At 36.9% G+C, this 16692-nt stretch overlaps 1 protein-coding gene across 1 annotated transcript; it reads right to left on the minus strand.

Annotated features, from left to right (window-relative positions):
- Positions 1-1822: 1822 nt before the first annotated feature.
- Positions 1823-16519, minus strand: MAP3K19 (mitogen-activated protein kinase kinase kinase 19; the record flags this gene model as incomplete). Its single annotated transcript, XM_054173533.1, has 10 exons — positions 1823-1904; positions 3440-4137; positions 4557-4709; positions 5990-8425; positions 10564-10592; positions 11242-11483; positions 12243-12327; positions 12846-12916; positions 13616-13756; positions 16464-16519. Coding segments are annotated over 10 exons (3978 nt in total), but the record flags the coding sequence as incomplete, so codon positions are not given.
- Between the last annotated feature and the right edge of the window lie 173 nt (positions 16520-16692).

Consider the following 16692-nt stretch of genomic DNA (forward strand, 5'->3'; position numbering starts at 1 on the left):
AATCAGGCTACTGGCATGAAATGAAGTTTAAAGCTATTTGCTTAACTAAGATGTTTAGCGCTCTGGGGAAAGCAGATTTGATGTTAAACTTTTTTTTTTTTTAGAAGAAACACACCACTGATTTTCATGTTGCTCCTGACACTGCAGTCAGAGTTCTGGATTCTTGAGAGCTCAGCCTTTAACAGTCATAGGGATGAGTTCTACATCTGTTCTTGGAGCCTAGGTGCTCACAAAGGTGTAGGGTTCACTGCATTTTTGGGCAGTGAAATTGAGTTTTGGTTCCTACAGTGTCTCATTCCCCTGAAATTTTAAATTTGTATAGGAAGGAGCTTTATCAGAAAGAGGACAACCTAAATACTAACACCTGGTTTATTTAATATATATAATAATCTTCAAATTTAATTGTGTGGAGTTAGTAGCTAGTTATAGTATCTGTAAAAGTTATTTTTGCAGTGCAGATGAGACTGTTACCTGTCCTTTAATTAGACACTACACGCTCAAGTTCTCCCAAAACAGATCCAGAATCCAATTTGCTGTTTTATTTTGGATTAAGGATATTAAAAATAGCAATAGACTGTCTAGTGATTCAAACATCTTACAGCCTTAAAAACATGAGAAAGGTTCATGCTCTTGTGCTTTTGATGGTCTGGATACCTGATGGGGTCAGTAGGGAGAACAAACCCAAACTCTTCAGTGTTACCAGTGACAGGACAAGAGACAATGGGCACAACCTGACATGCAAGACAATCTGTTCAAACACAGAAGCATTTTTTCCCATGAAGGTGGTTGAAGGCTGAAACATGCTGCTCTAGAAGCTATGGGGTCTCCTTTCTTGGCAATACTCTAAGCCAATGGGACAAGGGAGCTGAGAAATCTGCTTCAGTCAACCCTGCTCTGAGCAGTGGGATTGGACCAGAGTGTCTGCAAAGGCCCCTTCTAACCTCATCCATTCTGTGACCTCAAACTGCCTGGGGAGGTGGTTGGGACCCCATCCCTGGAGATACTCAAGGCGAGGCTCAGCAGGGGTCTGGGCAACCTGATCTTGTTGAGGATGCCCCTGCTTACTGCAGAGGGGGTTGGGCTAGATGACCTTTGGAGGTCTCTTTTAACCCAGACCATTCTGTGACACCTCATGAGAAAAGACAGTTTCAAAGTTTAAATTCATAATTATAGCCTGATTAGGAAATTATGTAAGATTAATAAAGGTGTACATCTATACACTTGGGTATCTCTTCTCATTATCACTACAGGATCTCATAGTGAGAGGGTGTGCCTCTAACAAAGGACTGATACATGTATGCAAAATGCAGTCAATTTCACCAGTTAAAAATTAAAGGGCCCATCTAGCTAAATAAAAACCTCTGTAGGTTTTATGCCAATGGAGCTACATGGTTTGGGGTTCCTGTGGGATCATCACAGGCACACTTAATGACTCATCTGCAAGTCTGAGTAGAGCTTCATGCAGAGCCTTCACAAAGCTTCCAGCATCTGTGATGCCTTCTGCCAACAACATGCATTCCATAGGTTTTCACAGAGAAACTGGCATTCCACCTTACCTTGCCGTCACATAGCAGTGACAGTGATGTGTGATTTTTTCTCTTGAAGTCTCTCCAAATACAACAAAATGTGGCCCTGTGCTCACAGTGAAGGAATGCCCACTCCGATGAATGCAAAAAACAGTGCTTTAATCATAGTGCTAATAATAGACTCCGTGTGCACAATCGCTCTCTAGTCATGTCTGCTGTCACTTTAAGTCCAGTTCCTTTTGATCTTTCTTCACAAATGGAAACGTTTAATATGGAAAATGTATACTCATTTGGCAAGAGGTTTCAAAAATTCACTGTCTTCCTTTCACAAAGGGATGGTCCAGCAACTGCAGAGCAGAAGGGCGTTCATGTTGATCTCTGCATTGGAGGTTTGAAACAAATCAGTACAGAAAATAAATATGCATGGCTGTGATGTAACTGTCTGTAAAATGTAAATGCAAACCTACCCTTTTATTCCTTCTCTTTTCTCCCCTCATTACTCATTTTTAGTGTTCTTTTGATAAAGCTGGTAGAAAGGAAGGCAGGATTTACGGCAAGAGACTGTTGGAATTTATGAATTACAAAGCTGAATTATTCCAGAACTCATTCTTTGTTCCTCGGAATTCCTTGCAAAACTCTGAACAATTCTAATGTTTCAGGTGCACCAATAATGTTTTTAAGAAGGGTGAAGATGATTTGTTTGGTCCTGCATCAATGAAGCTGTTCCATCATCTCCAGCCAATATCAGGCATGTTAAGGAGCCCATAGGGAATTACAGGACTGTAGTTACAAAATTGGCTTGCTAGAGCCGTGGGCTTTGTGCTTTTTCAACCCTCAAGCTGGAGAAAAAACATGGGAGAAGGCAGTAAAGGACACTGATTTCTTAAATAATAAACTATTGAGGAAGATGGGATAAGGGAGTTGTTTAGATTTAAGACACGGTGAGATTGTACATTAAAAGTTTGCCACCACAGGTGCATCCTGACTTCTGAAAAAGTAAAGATTTTACTGAAAGAGGTCAATGCTTTGTATCTGTATGTTTCTTTCTACCTAACAATTCCTTCTATCTTTAAAACACTGTTGTCTCTGAATCAAAGTATATATGATGTCACTCCACACACTCCATAATTTTTCTGGTTAGTGTTATACAACCCACAGGAACCGTAACCATACCATAACAATTGTGATCCAGAAATTAGACATCAGGTTTCCTGCCTCCAAGACCAGTGCCATACCCACCAAACATGTCTCTCTCTGGTGCTCAAGTCTGGTCTTTAGAGATGTGTAAAAAGGCTGCAAGTAATTTTATAAAGACCACCTGCCAAGGTCAGATGTCCAAATCAATAGGCTGTTTAAACATCTCAGACAAAGCTGATATTTAGAACAAATATCACAAAAATAATTCTTACAATGGGTGAATACTAGTGTTAGGTTGTTTTGGGGGTTTATTTTTTGTAGAGAGAACTTTATGTTGCAAATAAACTGGCAGTGATAATTTTTTCTATTGCAGAAAATTGTAAATGAGTGAAAGCTCTTTCATTTAGCATATTGACCTCAAAACAATTTGCCTAACATAGGCCAGGCTCTGCCAGTGTGATACTGGAACAGCAAGGCACATCAAAGAAATTTAGCAGACATTTTGTTTAAAACTCAAAGGTTTCTGTGTGGAAATTATGGGGAAAATAAATTATGAGTATAAGGCCCACAAAAAGAAAATTTGTGAGGGCTTTTTTATACCATTATAGAAAGTAAAGCTGTTTTATTTAAAAGCTTTCCCAAAATGTTGATAAACCTAGAAATTTACAATACAGTCATACGCACCACAAGAGGTAACCAAAGCTCCCATCAACAGGCTCTATGATAACAAACTCTCTGCATTTTCCCTTTCATTTTTCAGATAAACATCCACATACCTGGTTAAACACACGTGCACAAAATCCACTGCAGAGTTGGAGAATCGATCAGGTAGGGAAGGCATCAGTCCTCTGTAGGCCCCAATGTAGAACATGGCTGCTATCCTATCCATGGAGGCCAGTGGTGGTTTTCCTGTTGCCATCTCAAATACGGTGCAGCCAACGCTCCAGATGTCTGATTTTCTTCCATATCCAGATTCATTTATAACTTCTGGTGCCATCCAGTATGGAGTCCCATGCAGAGACTTGAGCATCTCACTCTGTGTGCCGCTAAGGCTTACCCAAGCTAAACGCCTGGCACAGCCAAAGTCGATTAACTTTACTACACCATTTGGCATCAGCATCACGTTTTTGCCTTTAATATCTCTATGTACCACACAATTGTCATGTAAATAGGCAACACCTTGTAGAATTTGTTTTGTATATTTACAAAGAACAGTTTCTGGCAATGGACCAAAACGATGAATAATACTAGAAATTGAGCCACCAGGAACAAACTCCATGAAAATGCTTAAAATGTTGTCTTCCAGACAAGTTCCTAAATATGTCACAATATTGACATGCTTCAACGTCTTCAGAAGATTGACTTCCTCGTGAAGCTTCTGATACTCCTTTTCTGTAGTGAGTTGATCAGACGTATCCAAAACAACCTGTTTTACAGCTATTAATTGTCCGTGGCTTGTCAGACCACAGTATACCTACAATGAAACCAGCATTAATTAAAATGAAACATGAAATAAACCTGATTATTTACTTATTTTAAATACTGTCTTTGTGTTTAGAAGAATAGAATAGAATAGAATAGAATAGAATAGAATAGAATAGAGCAGGTTGGAAGAGACATTCAAGATCATTGTGTCCAACCTATCATCCAACACCACCCAACCAACTAAACCATGCAACCAAGCACCCTATCAAGTCTCCTCCTGAACAACTCCAGTGATGGTGACTCCACCACCTCCTCGGGCAGCCCATTCCAATGGGCAATCACTCTCTCATTGTGTTTCGTGTCCCATTGTATAATCCAAACAGGGTTTTGACAAACAGAACAGTCAGTTATAAGATGTAGCTCAAAGATGACCACTGCATCTCTTAGCATACTTAAACCTTAACTTACCGTGCCATAGGCTCCCTTTCCAAGGACTTCACCTCTTGTCCATGTGACAGGGTCTTTGTAAGTTAAAATGCTTCCTGGTAATTTATCAGATTCCTCAGAGTTTAGCAGGTCATTTTCTTCATTTGATGCCAGAAAGGCTTTACTGTAACTTTGCTTGAAAGATGACAGTCAATGTGGGGAGAAAACAGGAAGGAAAAGAAAGGCTCCATATTACCCTTACATTTTTATAAGGAATAAACTCTACTTGGCATGATTCTTCTCTATAGATTTATATATACTCATTGCCCAACTCATGGATATAATTGATGTACTAAGACTAAGTAAATATTTTCAAGTATATATTACAATAGTGCATAACCAGAAGATTATGGCATCACAACTTTTCCCATTGACAGGAAGACAGACAAAAGGATGACTGAAAAGAGCAGGATATACCTCTGCTTAGTAATTTTTTTTCCTTTGTCACACTGGTACAGTTTGCTAAGCTGGAGGTTAAGTATGACTACTGCCTTGCTCTGGGTAATGTGTAACCTAAGTCTGATTACAATTTAGCTTCACAGGAAGAAAAGACTGCTTCAGAAAGATGGCAGTAACTATTCCATCTGGCCATTGATCTCCTTAGGAGAAGTGAGAATGGAGATCTAATTGGCACCTGTGTCTGTAGAAGCATAAGGAAGCCTATCAGCATGTGGCGAAAGAAATGTCTTTATATTTTTTGTTTATTTAAATAGATAAGGCCCAAGGCGAAGCAATACTGGTAGATGAGCATCTTAGTAGATGAAGGCTTTTAACTGATTTGTAGGCCAGAATCTAAGAATTCTGAGCTTGAAGTTTTGATTAAACACTACTCATCAGCCTTAAGTCTGTCTGAGAAGCTAATACTTGTAGTTACAAATATACAACCAGAAAAGTATCTGGTTGTACTCAGATTCAAGAAAATTGCCCTTTTGGATATCACAGAATCACAGAACTTTAGGCGTTGGAAGGGACCTCGAAAGATCACCTTGTCCAACACCCCTGCCAGAGCAGGATCACCTATGCAAGAACCATTTTTAGTGCCTTTTCATGATCCTTGGGTATCAAGATCACAAGAGTTTTCGCTTGAGCACTCTTGCCTCAGCACCTTTTTATACACGCTCTTTGGTTAAAAATAACCTCTCCTTTTTATTCACTACAATTTCTCAATTTATCCTGACCAAGCACATAAACTATTGATAGCCACTCCTATCATGCCTTAGTACCATCTGGCCCAAGTCCTAATATGCAGCCTCAACCATGGGTATCCTCAACTGAGCACTGGAAGAATCAATGGGCAGCTGGACCAAGGGAAAGAGACCTGACCATTAATAAGTACATATTTCCTATCTTTTATCCAAACATCTGTTAGGAGCATTACTCAAGTGAGCTAGAAAGTTACAAGAAATTACTTTTACCTTCTCTAGTGCACTGTTTACTATTGGTCTATCTCCAGTCATCCTATTTTCTTCTTCTTTAATATGTGTATTTAGCATTTTAGAAGCTGTGTTTTTTGTTCCTGAAGATCTGATGTCCTTTTCTTCAAGCATTAGCAATTCTTCAGCCAGACAACAGAGCAACTCATCAGTCACATCCTTATTATCTGCACAGGACAAAATATCTTCACTTGTCTGGAAACTGGGGCTTGTAACACCTTTTGTTTGAGTTATTGAAGGATGAGTGAATTCATTTGCCAAACCACTGTTGTGACGTGTGTGTGTAGGGGGTTGACACTCCAGTCCATATGAAAAGGGCAATGCTTCACATTTATTTGTAGACTTGAAGGAGGCCTCATTTGATTCCAGGCCTTTGCAGCCATCCATATCCACCCCATAATAGGGCACACAAGTATTCTGATCTGTTGTCATAAGACTGCTAGTTAGAGCAACACATTCTCTGTAGTCTTTATCTTTGAAGTGAAAGGTTTGGCTACAGTTGGAGGCTCTCTGATGGTTGGATACATCCTGACTGTCTAAAGACTCCTCCAAAGAGACTTCTTTTATAGCTGATAAGTTTGAATTTGAAGAACTTTTATTTTGCTTAGTTGATTGTGAAAGCTCTTCTAAAATCACAAGCTGATCATTTGTGACTTCATGAAACAATGTCATGGTCCTTGAAGTGTGTCTTTGAAAATCTGAATCTGAAATTATTATATTACCTTGCTCTGTATTGCTGTCACTCAGCTTGGTACTTCCACCCTTTGTAACTAAATCTTTCTGCTTTTGTTTAGTGCTAGGTACAGTCTTCTTTGACCGAGAACAAGCTCTCTTTGGAGTATTTCTTACTTGGCTGCTCTCTCTCCTTCTACTGCTGGTAGATCTGCAGGTCCTAGCAGTACATCTCCCAGATGGAGCAGAACAAACACCTCCATAAAATCTGTTCTCATGTTGGTCAAGCTCACGCATATGGGAGTAGACAGGAGTTCCAAACATTTCATAAATACCTGGACCTTGATCATTTGGATTTATTTTCTTGAACATATCACTGTATTTCAGATCTACAAAACCTGAAGCAGACCGTGCACGCAGCAAAGGAAGTGGAGTGACAGGTTTCTTTAAGATAACTGAATTTTTGCAATTGCAGGAGGAACTTTGCTTTTTAAGTTTCTGAGCCCTCTGAGGAAAAAGGTCTTTGTCTGCTAGAGGATGGGGAGGTTGGTGCTTTGGTGAAGTCTCAGATTCCATGTGTGCTCGTTCCAAAGATGAGAAAATCTTACTTTTGGCATTGCGTTTTGTGGAAATCTCATCTGAAACAATTAGGTCTTCAGATATTTTTACCTTGCTCTTCATTTTGGATTTTGCTGTACATTTATTTCTATTCATCTTTATTTTAGTTTTGTCATTTTCTTTGCGAGCAAGAATGTTGAAGCTCTGAGTAACATGAGGAGGCAGGCTACGAAGGACACTGGTTTTTGTGGCAGGTTGTTTAGCAATGTGTGGTTCCCTAGCTGGCTCTTGTTCAGAGAATGTAACATGAACAACATGTACAAGCTCACCTTGGTCTTTCGAAGTAACTTCTGACAATGCTTCTTTTTCCCTTTCAAAATTAGAGAGGCAAATACTATTTTCTGTCTGTTTTCCAGTATGATCTTTCACTTCTACTCTGGGAATTACTGCAGCTATTGAATTATCTCCTAAGGCATGGTGGGTTTCTATCACTTCAATTTTACATGAAGAATCTAAATCATGATTGTCAAGTATAAAGTTCTCACTCTTGGCATCTTCACATAGACTATAATCCAGTATCATCTCTCTAGTATTTCCTCCTTCTAAAGCAGTTCTACAGCAATTCTCTGCTCTTCTTTCCTTATTGCAAGCTCCTGAAGCATTGCTGTTGCTTGACATTGTAAATGTTGCCTGAGCTGTAAATATTCCACCGTTTATCAGAGGATTACTGGAGCTCAAGTAGGCATGACTATAATCACAGAAACCAGCTTGGGTCATAAGATCTATGTTCTTACAAGCCACTGAAAACTGGTATTTCACCTGGTCATTCTCTTCAGTATTAGTAGCTGCATCAGCTTCCCTCCATTTTAAATTGCTTTGACTTTCTTCTTTCTTGTTGCTAGGGTACTTAAAATAGTTACTTGTGCTGAAGTAGTACAAGTCTTTCACTGGAGTGAACTTATCAGAAGTAGTAGCCACAATCAGGTGTGGCGACTTTTCAGCATGCCTTTTTAATAGCTTGCCTAGCTGATATTGAGAAAATTTAGTAACTGGGTTTACAGGCTGAGGAACAGAGGTCATAATATCCAAAATATTTCTGATGTTGGTGCTTTCAGTGACAATATTATCCTCAAGCAGAGTGAGATGAATTATTCTTGCAGGCTGAAACGTCACTGGTGGCAAATGCAACTGTAATTTCCATAGAAACCATTAATCATGTCCTTTGCAACAGATACAGGTAAAATGTAATCACTAAGAACAAAGCAGACTAAGACATCAGAATAGGATTATTCTCTTACATATTCCCATATTTCATTTAATATGAAATGTAATACTTAAACTCTGAGAAAATGCATGAATTTTCTCGCATCAATACATGAATTTTCTCACATCCAGAACTATTTCCATATATTTTATAGCTCAGAAAGTTGGATCCTTTGCTAAAAGGCACAAGCCATTCTCCATGATTTAAAAATAATAATCTTTGCCCACACATACAAATCATCTTGTTAGTTATTAACTATGTCTTATGGCACAAAGAATGTTTGCTTGTTGAATTCAAAGGCTGGTCAGTGGCTTCACGTCCAAAATCTTTGTTCTTTCTTGCTGTGCACTTTGCCTGAGTGAGAGCACCACTCTTACACTGGTCTTTAAAGCCTTTTTATGTAACCCTCCAAAGAATGCTGACATCAGTACTAATACTCCCAATGAAACTACATCTCATACAAGTAATGTTTTTTAAAAGCAAAAGCTAGACTGTCGAAGTAGAATACTATTTTATCCATGGAGAAAACAATTCTTACAAGTTATTAATAGAGTTTAAAAGACATTATTATAAATCTAAACACACAGAGCTTCCCTAGTATTAGAAAACTCTATAAACCATATTGTATGGGCCACAGATACAGCTCACAGAGTTTTAAGCACATTGGAAAATAGCACAGTCTGCACTTCACCATCCAAAAGCCATTTTTATATGGCATTAACAGAGAAGTCTGTTGAAGGAGGGGGGTTGATGCATTTTCTTATTCCTCCCTTCTCCTCCTATTCCATTAGTTAAAAGGTATTGTGTATCTTTGAAAGAGTATGGAACTAATATTGGAGTTCTTTGTTGTGACTACTCAGCTGAACAGGGAATAGTTTTCTGAAAATAATATTTCTGTTCTTCCTTCTATAGGAAATGGAGAAAAAATAAGCTTGAATGTACTGTACATTTTTATGCAGATGAAAGAAATAGAAATAATCACCCAGTCATATGCTCCGAGTACTCATTTGCATGTCTATTTTCAACATCAGTTTGCAATCTGCAGGAAATTTTTGTTTGCATTCCAAGGGCAAACTGAGGCTTGAATGTGCCAGGAAAAGCAATGTGTGTTGGCTTCAAATTTACAGTTTTGAAGGCTTTGTCTAGGCTGCATAGCATTAATATGAATGCTCAGTTTATCCCAAATTATATGTGTCTAGAAATCATCGCAGCCTAAGACATGAAATAAATCTGTATTAAATCACACTAAGATCAGCTAAATTACTTTTCTTAAACATTTCCCTCCATTTGAAATGTTTTGGTTATTTTCCTTTTTTTCCAGAGCTGTCACAACTCTGCTATTACTTCTACACTTCACTTTTTTTTCTATGAACACCATTGTAGTCTGTAGTGTGTCCATTAAAGCATAGAATTGATTCAATGAGTCAAGTTTTTTGTACAAAGGACTATTAAATATTATTTATATCCGTAAAGACCAAATTATCTTTTTTCTAAATACAGTATATTTGAGCTTTTGTACCTTTGAAAGCTCATGTGGTGTGAACTACTAGTTTGTAAGTACCAAAGTTTTGTCACTAATTCTATTTATGGTTATCACAGAGTTTCACAGAATCACAATTTCATGCCAAATACATTTAATCCTAAGGCTTTTTTTCCCCAGCAATTATCTAATATCAAGACTGCTCTCCAACTCAGCTTCGATTTTATTGATTTTCATCATGCTAATCTAACATCTAATATGTTTCACATAGAAGACATACATACTTTAACTTCCATATTCTATTTTTAAAGGTTTAATATATTTTGGAACTTCCAGCTCTTCACCTCCACCAAATCCCTGATGCAATACCTTATTGACAAATTGTTGAGACTGGTCTGAAGACTTGGTGACACACATATATGTACAAAATATATGTAAAAATACTTTGTGTTCATCATCAATAAAAGAAGAAGACTAAGCATAGCAAACTACCTACACTGCTTCTGTATTTCCATCTTTTAAGATTTTGAAAGCATATAATTCTTTTACTTGTGCTCAGTTTTATACATAACACCATCTTACCTCAGACCTCCTGTTCCTGGTTTTGAGCCCTTAAAAATCAAACCAAATAAAATATTAATCTAGTATTTTTAAACAGACTACACCTTTAATTTATAACTTCAAACTGTAGGGATTTGGGGACCTAGACTCTGTCTGATGTGTGGTTGTAGGACTATATTATAAATCTGCTGTACAGGAAAACACTGCAAGTTGAAATTTGTGATATTGACATTCATAATCCCTTTTCCTATAGAAGACTATGAAATATGATAATTTAAAAGTACTTTTAAAGTGGTCTAATAATGTAAGCAAATACTTCTCCTCAGTTTCAGATGATTGCCAACTTTAATATGTGGCTAATTAATATTCCCAGTATAAGGAAAAAAAATGAAAGATGCCGTCATGGCCCCACTCCAGCTACAGAGAATTACACCTTCTGTGGGTTCAGTTTCATTATTCAGAGTAAGAGGAGTGGTGAAATCTGTTATTGCCTCTCTTTATCTCCTTCTTTTCACAAATACACACACACATGATTAAAGAAAAGGGTCAGCATGGCTGAAGCCTGCTTTAATGTAAGTCAGATAGGCATAGATAATAGACATGAAGACAAAGTTTAAAGAGAAAAGACTTCTAAAGCTTTGCCATCTTATTTGATATATAATTTCACACAAAAATTATGACTTTTACAACTGAACTTACTTTGTTGTATTTGTGCTTTAATTATCTGGAAATGATTTAGATCCATAAATGATTTTGAAATGTTAGATTCTGGACATGAGGCTTGTAGCAGAAAGCTGAAATCAAAGCCCTGCCCCACACTCTCTTTCTTCAGGAAGAAAGGTAAAGAAATGTGAGGTCTCATCTGTGATGTTAGCTGGTTTTTGTTTGGAAAACGTGCCACTTGTTGATCTGGCCACCCTCCAGATGCTGGTGCTACTTGGCTAAAAGGCAAAAGCAAAAAAACCAAAATACAGTGTGAAAATAAGTGGAAGGAGACATGTTCTCAGACTTGAGAATAAGATGTAAGATCCAAGAACGCCCAAGTGTTTTCTTCTTTGTCCATCTGGAACATTATGGCTCTCCCTGGAAGCAGCCAATAGTAATGTGAGAGACACAGAGAATGAATGGCAAACAATGTAAGGCAAGCAACAACAGGAATGGAAAAACATATTGCACACCTTGACAAAAACTTCCAGTGTACATTTTTTATGAATCATCAGGAAAGGGTGTCATAAGAATTCTGAAGACCAGATGTCCTTTTGTTATTTAAGAAATACTCTATGGCCTGCCTTAAAGAATAGAGGCTGTGCAGGCAAGCCCCAGATTTCTGCCACCTGGTTTCTGAATGGAAAAAACAAATATGGGAAAAGATAAACAACTGCAAAGAGGGACAAAAATATAGATTAAATTAATCTTAAAGCTGTATGCAAGATAATTGTTTTTAATAAATCAAATGCTGAGCTAAAACCACGTACTATGCTTTATTTCATATTGTACAAAATAATTTGTTCATCTAATGCAATATCCTGCCTCCAGCAATGGCCAGTAATTGACATCAGGAAGACAGAAACACTACACAACATATATATAGCTGTATATAAGATCTGGCACTAAGGAAATATTTTTTACTCATGCAATACTACCTGCTTTATCTTCATTTTTGCATACTTGACTGCAAATTAAATATTAATACTACTTACTATTTTTTTCCCAGAGCTTTGTATGATTCATGCATTTCTTTCATTTTGTTATCTGCATTCTGAAGAGCAACAACACTTCCATGACCTGCAATAATACATTAGTATTTGCACAAAAGCAGTATAACACAGTGACTGTTAACACAATGCACACAGTTGGTTTTGGACATTGAAATGTTATTACAAAGAAGTACAGGAAGCAACTGTCAGAGGGGGAAAAACAAAAAGGCATTTTTCATTTTGCTAAGATACCTACTTCCTGTTAGATTTTTTGAAATGTAAATGCATAAATTCTTTAGTGCTATGAAAGTAAATAATATCTACAAAAAACATAAAATCCACTTACAGCTCCTATTTCAGCAGAACAGGAATACAAGAAAAATATTGACAGAAGTTCTGCAAAAGTAGAGCATTTATAAATAGGAAAGCTATTTAAACCAAAATAAATCTCAGGGCTTTTCAAGGATGGAAAATAAGTCTCAAGCTTGGTTCCAATTTTTTTTGGTGGTTGCTTGGTTTTGACAAGTAGCCAGATTTCAAGCTAACATTGCCCTTTTTTTCTTCCAATTGCACGTTACATTTTATACTTACCAATTTCTGTTAGACTACTTTCCTTGCTTCTGTTCTTTTGCTGGGTGTCAGACATACTGTCCTTAGATGTATTAAGGTTCAGAAACCTGAAAAACAAAAAAAAATTTGTTAATTGATTTATTGATTTCCAATTCACGTGTACAAAGGAGTACTGTATTTCATTATTTAGATCTGAACGTAAAACAAAACAACATTCCAGAAGTATTTGAAATAGCTAAGAATATTGTAGTTTAACTTAACATCCTATGCCCTGTCCTGTGAATACACAGAAGCAAACATTCAGATAGCTTTTATTGCTAGAACCTCAATGTATACAATGCAGAATAAGGCATGAGACCTGTCAGTGTTATTTTCTGATCATACAATTGAAGAAAGGTTTGGGTTGGAAGGGACCTCCCAAACGTCATCTAGCCTAACCCCACAGCAGTGAGCAGGGATATCCTACAGTAGATTAAGTTGCCCAGAGCTCTGAAGACCCTAACCTTGAATACCTTCAAGGATGGGGCCTTAATCAGTATCTTTAATCATGAGTGTACCTTTTATCTTAGTACCTCTGTATGTTTAGAAAAATACATTATTCCAGTCGTACTACATTTATAAAACCCAAACACCTTAAAGCTTACACTAAATTATTGTTACAAACACTTGATATTTTAACTCTTGGTTGTTGAGAGACATAATAGTAGCTCAAGGAAATTAATAACAGAGCTGTCCATGTACATTTGTGGTCTGGCACTGTAAAATGCTGGCCTTCTATGAGGATTATATAAGATCTCCACACCTACGTGAGACGATTAAAAGCTATTTCCATCAGGATTCCCAAATAATCCTTTGGTATCTTTACAGATAATTTTTCCAGCTTTGAATGATTCCACATAGAGATGAACTCATCCATAATTGCTTGCATATTCAAAGTTGTGCTTTTACTGTATTTCTAAATTCAGTCGGAAACAACAGTAAGATAACGTTCACTGTGCAAACTTGTGCCTTCTATTTTCAGTTTATCATAATGGGATTTTCAAGGAGAGCTACAAGCCCACAACAGCAAAGCCAAAGAATGAACACTAGAAAAGCCAATTTCAGGAAATTAAACCAGCAGTTTAAACCAGGTGGTTCTGAGGAAAATGATATTGTGTGGTAAAAAATTAAAGCATCAGCTTTAACACTGAATAGATCAAAATAGACAAAGGCCCTCCCCACACTTTTAATTGGAAATGCCACCATTGTGATTTAAGCTTGTTTCATTCCCCCTGTTTCATTACTCCATCATCTCTAAAGCATTACTGAATTCCCACAGTGTCAACAAGCAGTCTCCAGACATTGGTATTTCCAGACGAAGATGTGTCTATTGGGCCTTAACCTCAGTTAGAAAATGGTAATAAACTTTTCTCACAACGAACCACTAACAGCTGCAGGAAAGGAGATAGATGGCACCCCCTTGTTTAATATAGTTATGTGTGGGCAATATTGATCCTGTTTGCAGCTAACACTGTTCCTGAACACAGTAAGTAAGCTACTGTGAGAAGTTTCACAACTACAAAAAAATCAACTTTCTTTATTAAGATTAAACTCAAAGATTAACAGTACCATAAGAAGACAATGATAAACAACACAGAGCAATTGCAAATTTCAGACTCTTAAACAAGAAACTTGAGAGGGTGAAGTCAAAAGATTTGAAGATTTGGAATCATAGGTAGCCAATTCTTGAAATAAAATTAATCTCAATAGTTTTGATGGATTTGGGGTCTTTCTGAAAAACAAGGTGAACGTTGTTTCTCAAGTGACAAGAACTAACTAAAGAGAGTTAAAAGAAAATACAATAAGAAATATTAGTTAATAGGCATATGAAAATGTTTCCCAGTGTCTTTATTATTTAATAAATATATTTTTTAAAGCCCAACATAAAATACGTAAGCTACTGTACATAAAATTATGAGGATATTTTGAGATGTTTTATGTGTATGAATGCACATGAATGAATATAAACATACATTTTAATATATATGAATAACAGTGTCAGATTCCTGTCTCAGGCAACTGTAGGTTCTAGAGGGGAATGTTAAGAAGTCCATAATAGAAAAATATGTAATAATATGCCTATAAGGATTTTATTCCTACAGCTAATCAAGCTATGGTAATTTATGACATACATTTTATGATGACAATTCATATATTTTACATAGGTATGTTCTTGATAATATTGAATTTTTCTATAGCATAAACATCTTGCTATTTTCTTGATGATGTAAACTGTTCTATTTTATTGATATAATTGACATAATGTGGCAATGGGTTCTCCTAATTAATCATGTAAGAAACACATGGTAGGTCCACTTAAAGCAATTATCTTTCACAGAAATGTTTCACACATTTGAATCATCAGCTTAATTTGCTGCAAGGTGTCCTCCCCTCAAACAAAAACATTGTAGAACCATCATTTATATGCTATCAAATTAGGCTGGTTTAGAACTTTGTATGTCAGCCTAAATGGAAGGTATGTTTTATAGAAAATTATATTTATTATATACATAGATAGGTAGCACTATGAAAAATAGGGGACCTAATGGCACTTATGCTGCTAATTTATTTCTCCTGTTTTCCTCTCATATGTTACTTCATTGCTTGTCCTTACACCAAGGGGAAGAGAAAACCCCTCTGTAGTAATATTTTCAACATTTATTATAGATGTTATTACAAGTTATTCCTAACAGCAACCTTGGATATTACTCCTAGCTATCTTTTCCTTCTCTCTCTCTGGTTTTTGTTTGTTTGTTTGTTTTTAATTTCCCCATAAATACCTATCCTTAGTTTATTAAAAAATACCTATTTTTTTCCTTTGCAGCTGAGCTCAGGGCTCTTAGTAGTACTAATAATGTATACAGAAAAAAACATCTAATGACCAAACACTACTGATAGCAAGATATTTGCAACACACAGAAAGCAACAGTAGTCCATAAGAATCTTCCATTTCAAAGTCACTACACAGGTCAGTGGAAATGAAAGGCCTGTGCGGGTTTTCTTGGTTTCAGTAGCCTTTTGCCACTCAATACTCAAGACAGGAAATGAATTAGGCTTTTGTTACTGATTCTATTAGCAAAAAATATAATTACTTAGAAGCACACAGAGCTTCCCCAAGAGATTAGTGCATTTATCCTAGATTGTTTCTTTTCAGCAATTGTAAACAACGCTTTTTTTTGAGGGATGTGCACTATGTTACAACTGTGTAACAGTCAGACCTCGGTTTACAGACAAGGAAACAGGGAGATTCAATGACCTATAGCTGCTCACCAAGGTAATCCAACAAAATATGTAAAACATCTATAGATGCCAGCACTCTTGATTTCTCATTTTTGTGTGAAACACCAGATAATCCATTCAAATGTGTATCCCGTTATATTATTCAGTTAAAGTCATATTACACGGTAAACTTCTCCAAATGTTGCCTTTCTTTTGGATACATAAAAGCCCCTTCAAAACAGTATCAGAAAAGTTTGTATAAAAAAAGGCATAAACAACATCTTACCCAGTGCTTCAGCAGCGAAGTGTGAAAGAGGAGTTGCAGCCCAAGGAGAAATTACAGAGCATTTTAATGCACAGCTATCTTCCTTTGCTGCAAGAAATTCAAACAGCAACTACTCACACTCAGATTTTATTTCAGCGTGTTTTTCTGATTGCTGAGCACGTAGTACTTAGTACTCTATTACTGAGACAGGCTTTGCTGCAGTCAAGTCCTGCTACAGGAGGCTGTTGAGTTTACACGATGTCGCCAAGGCAACTCCCTCCCCCTGTCGGGGACATTTGCTTGGAGGAGTTTGATTCGAACCGCGGTAGTGACCTGTGAAAACAAATGCGGCAGAAATAA

The sequence above is a fragment of the Dryobates pubescens genome, chromosome 2 (assembly GCF_014839835.1).
Source record: "Dryobates pubescens isolate bDryPub1 chromosome 2, bDryPub1.pri, whole genome shotgun sequence".
NCBI classification, from domain to species: Eukaryota; Metazoa; Chordata; class Aves; order Piciformes; family Picidae; genus Dryobates; species Dryobates pubescens.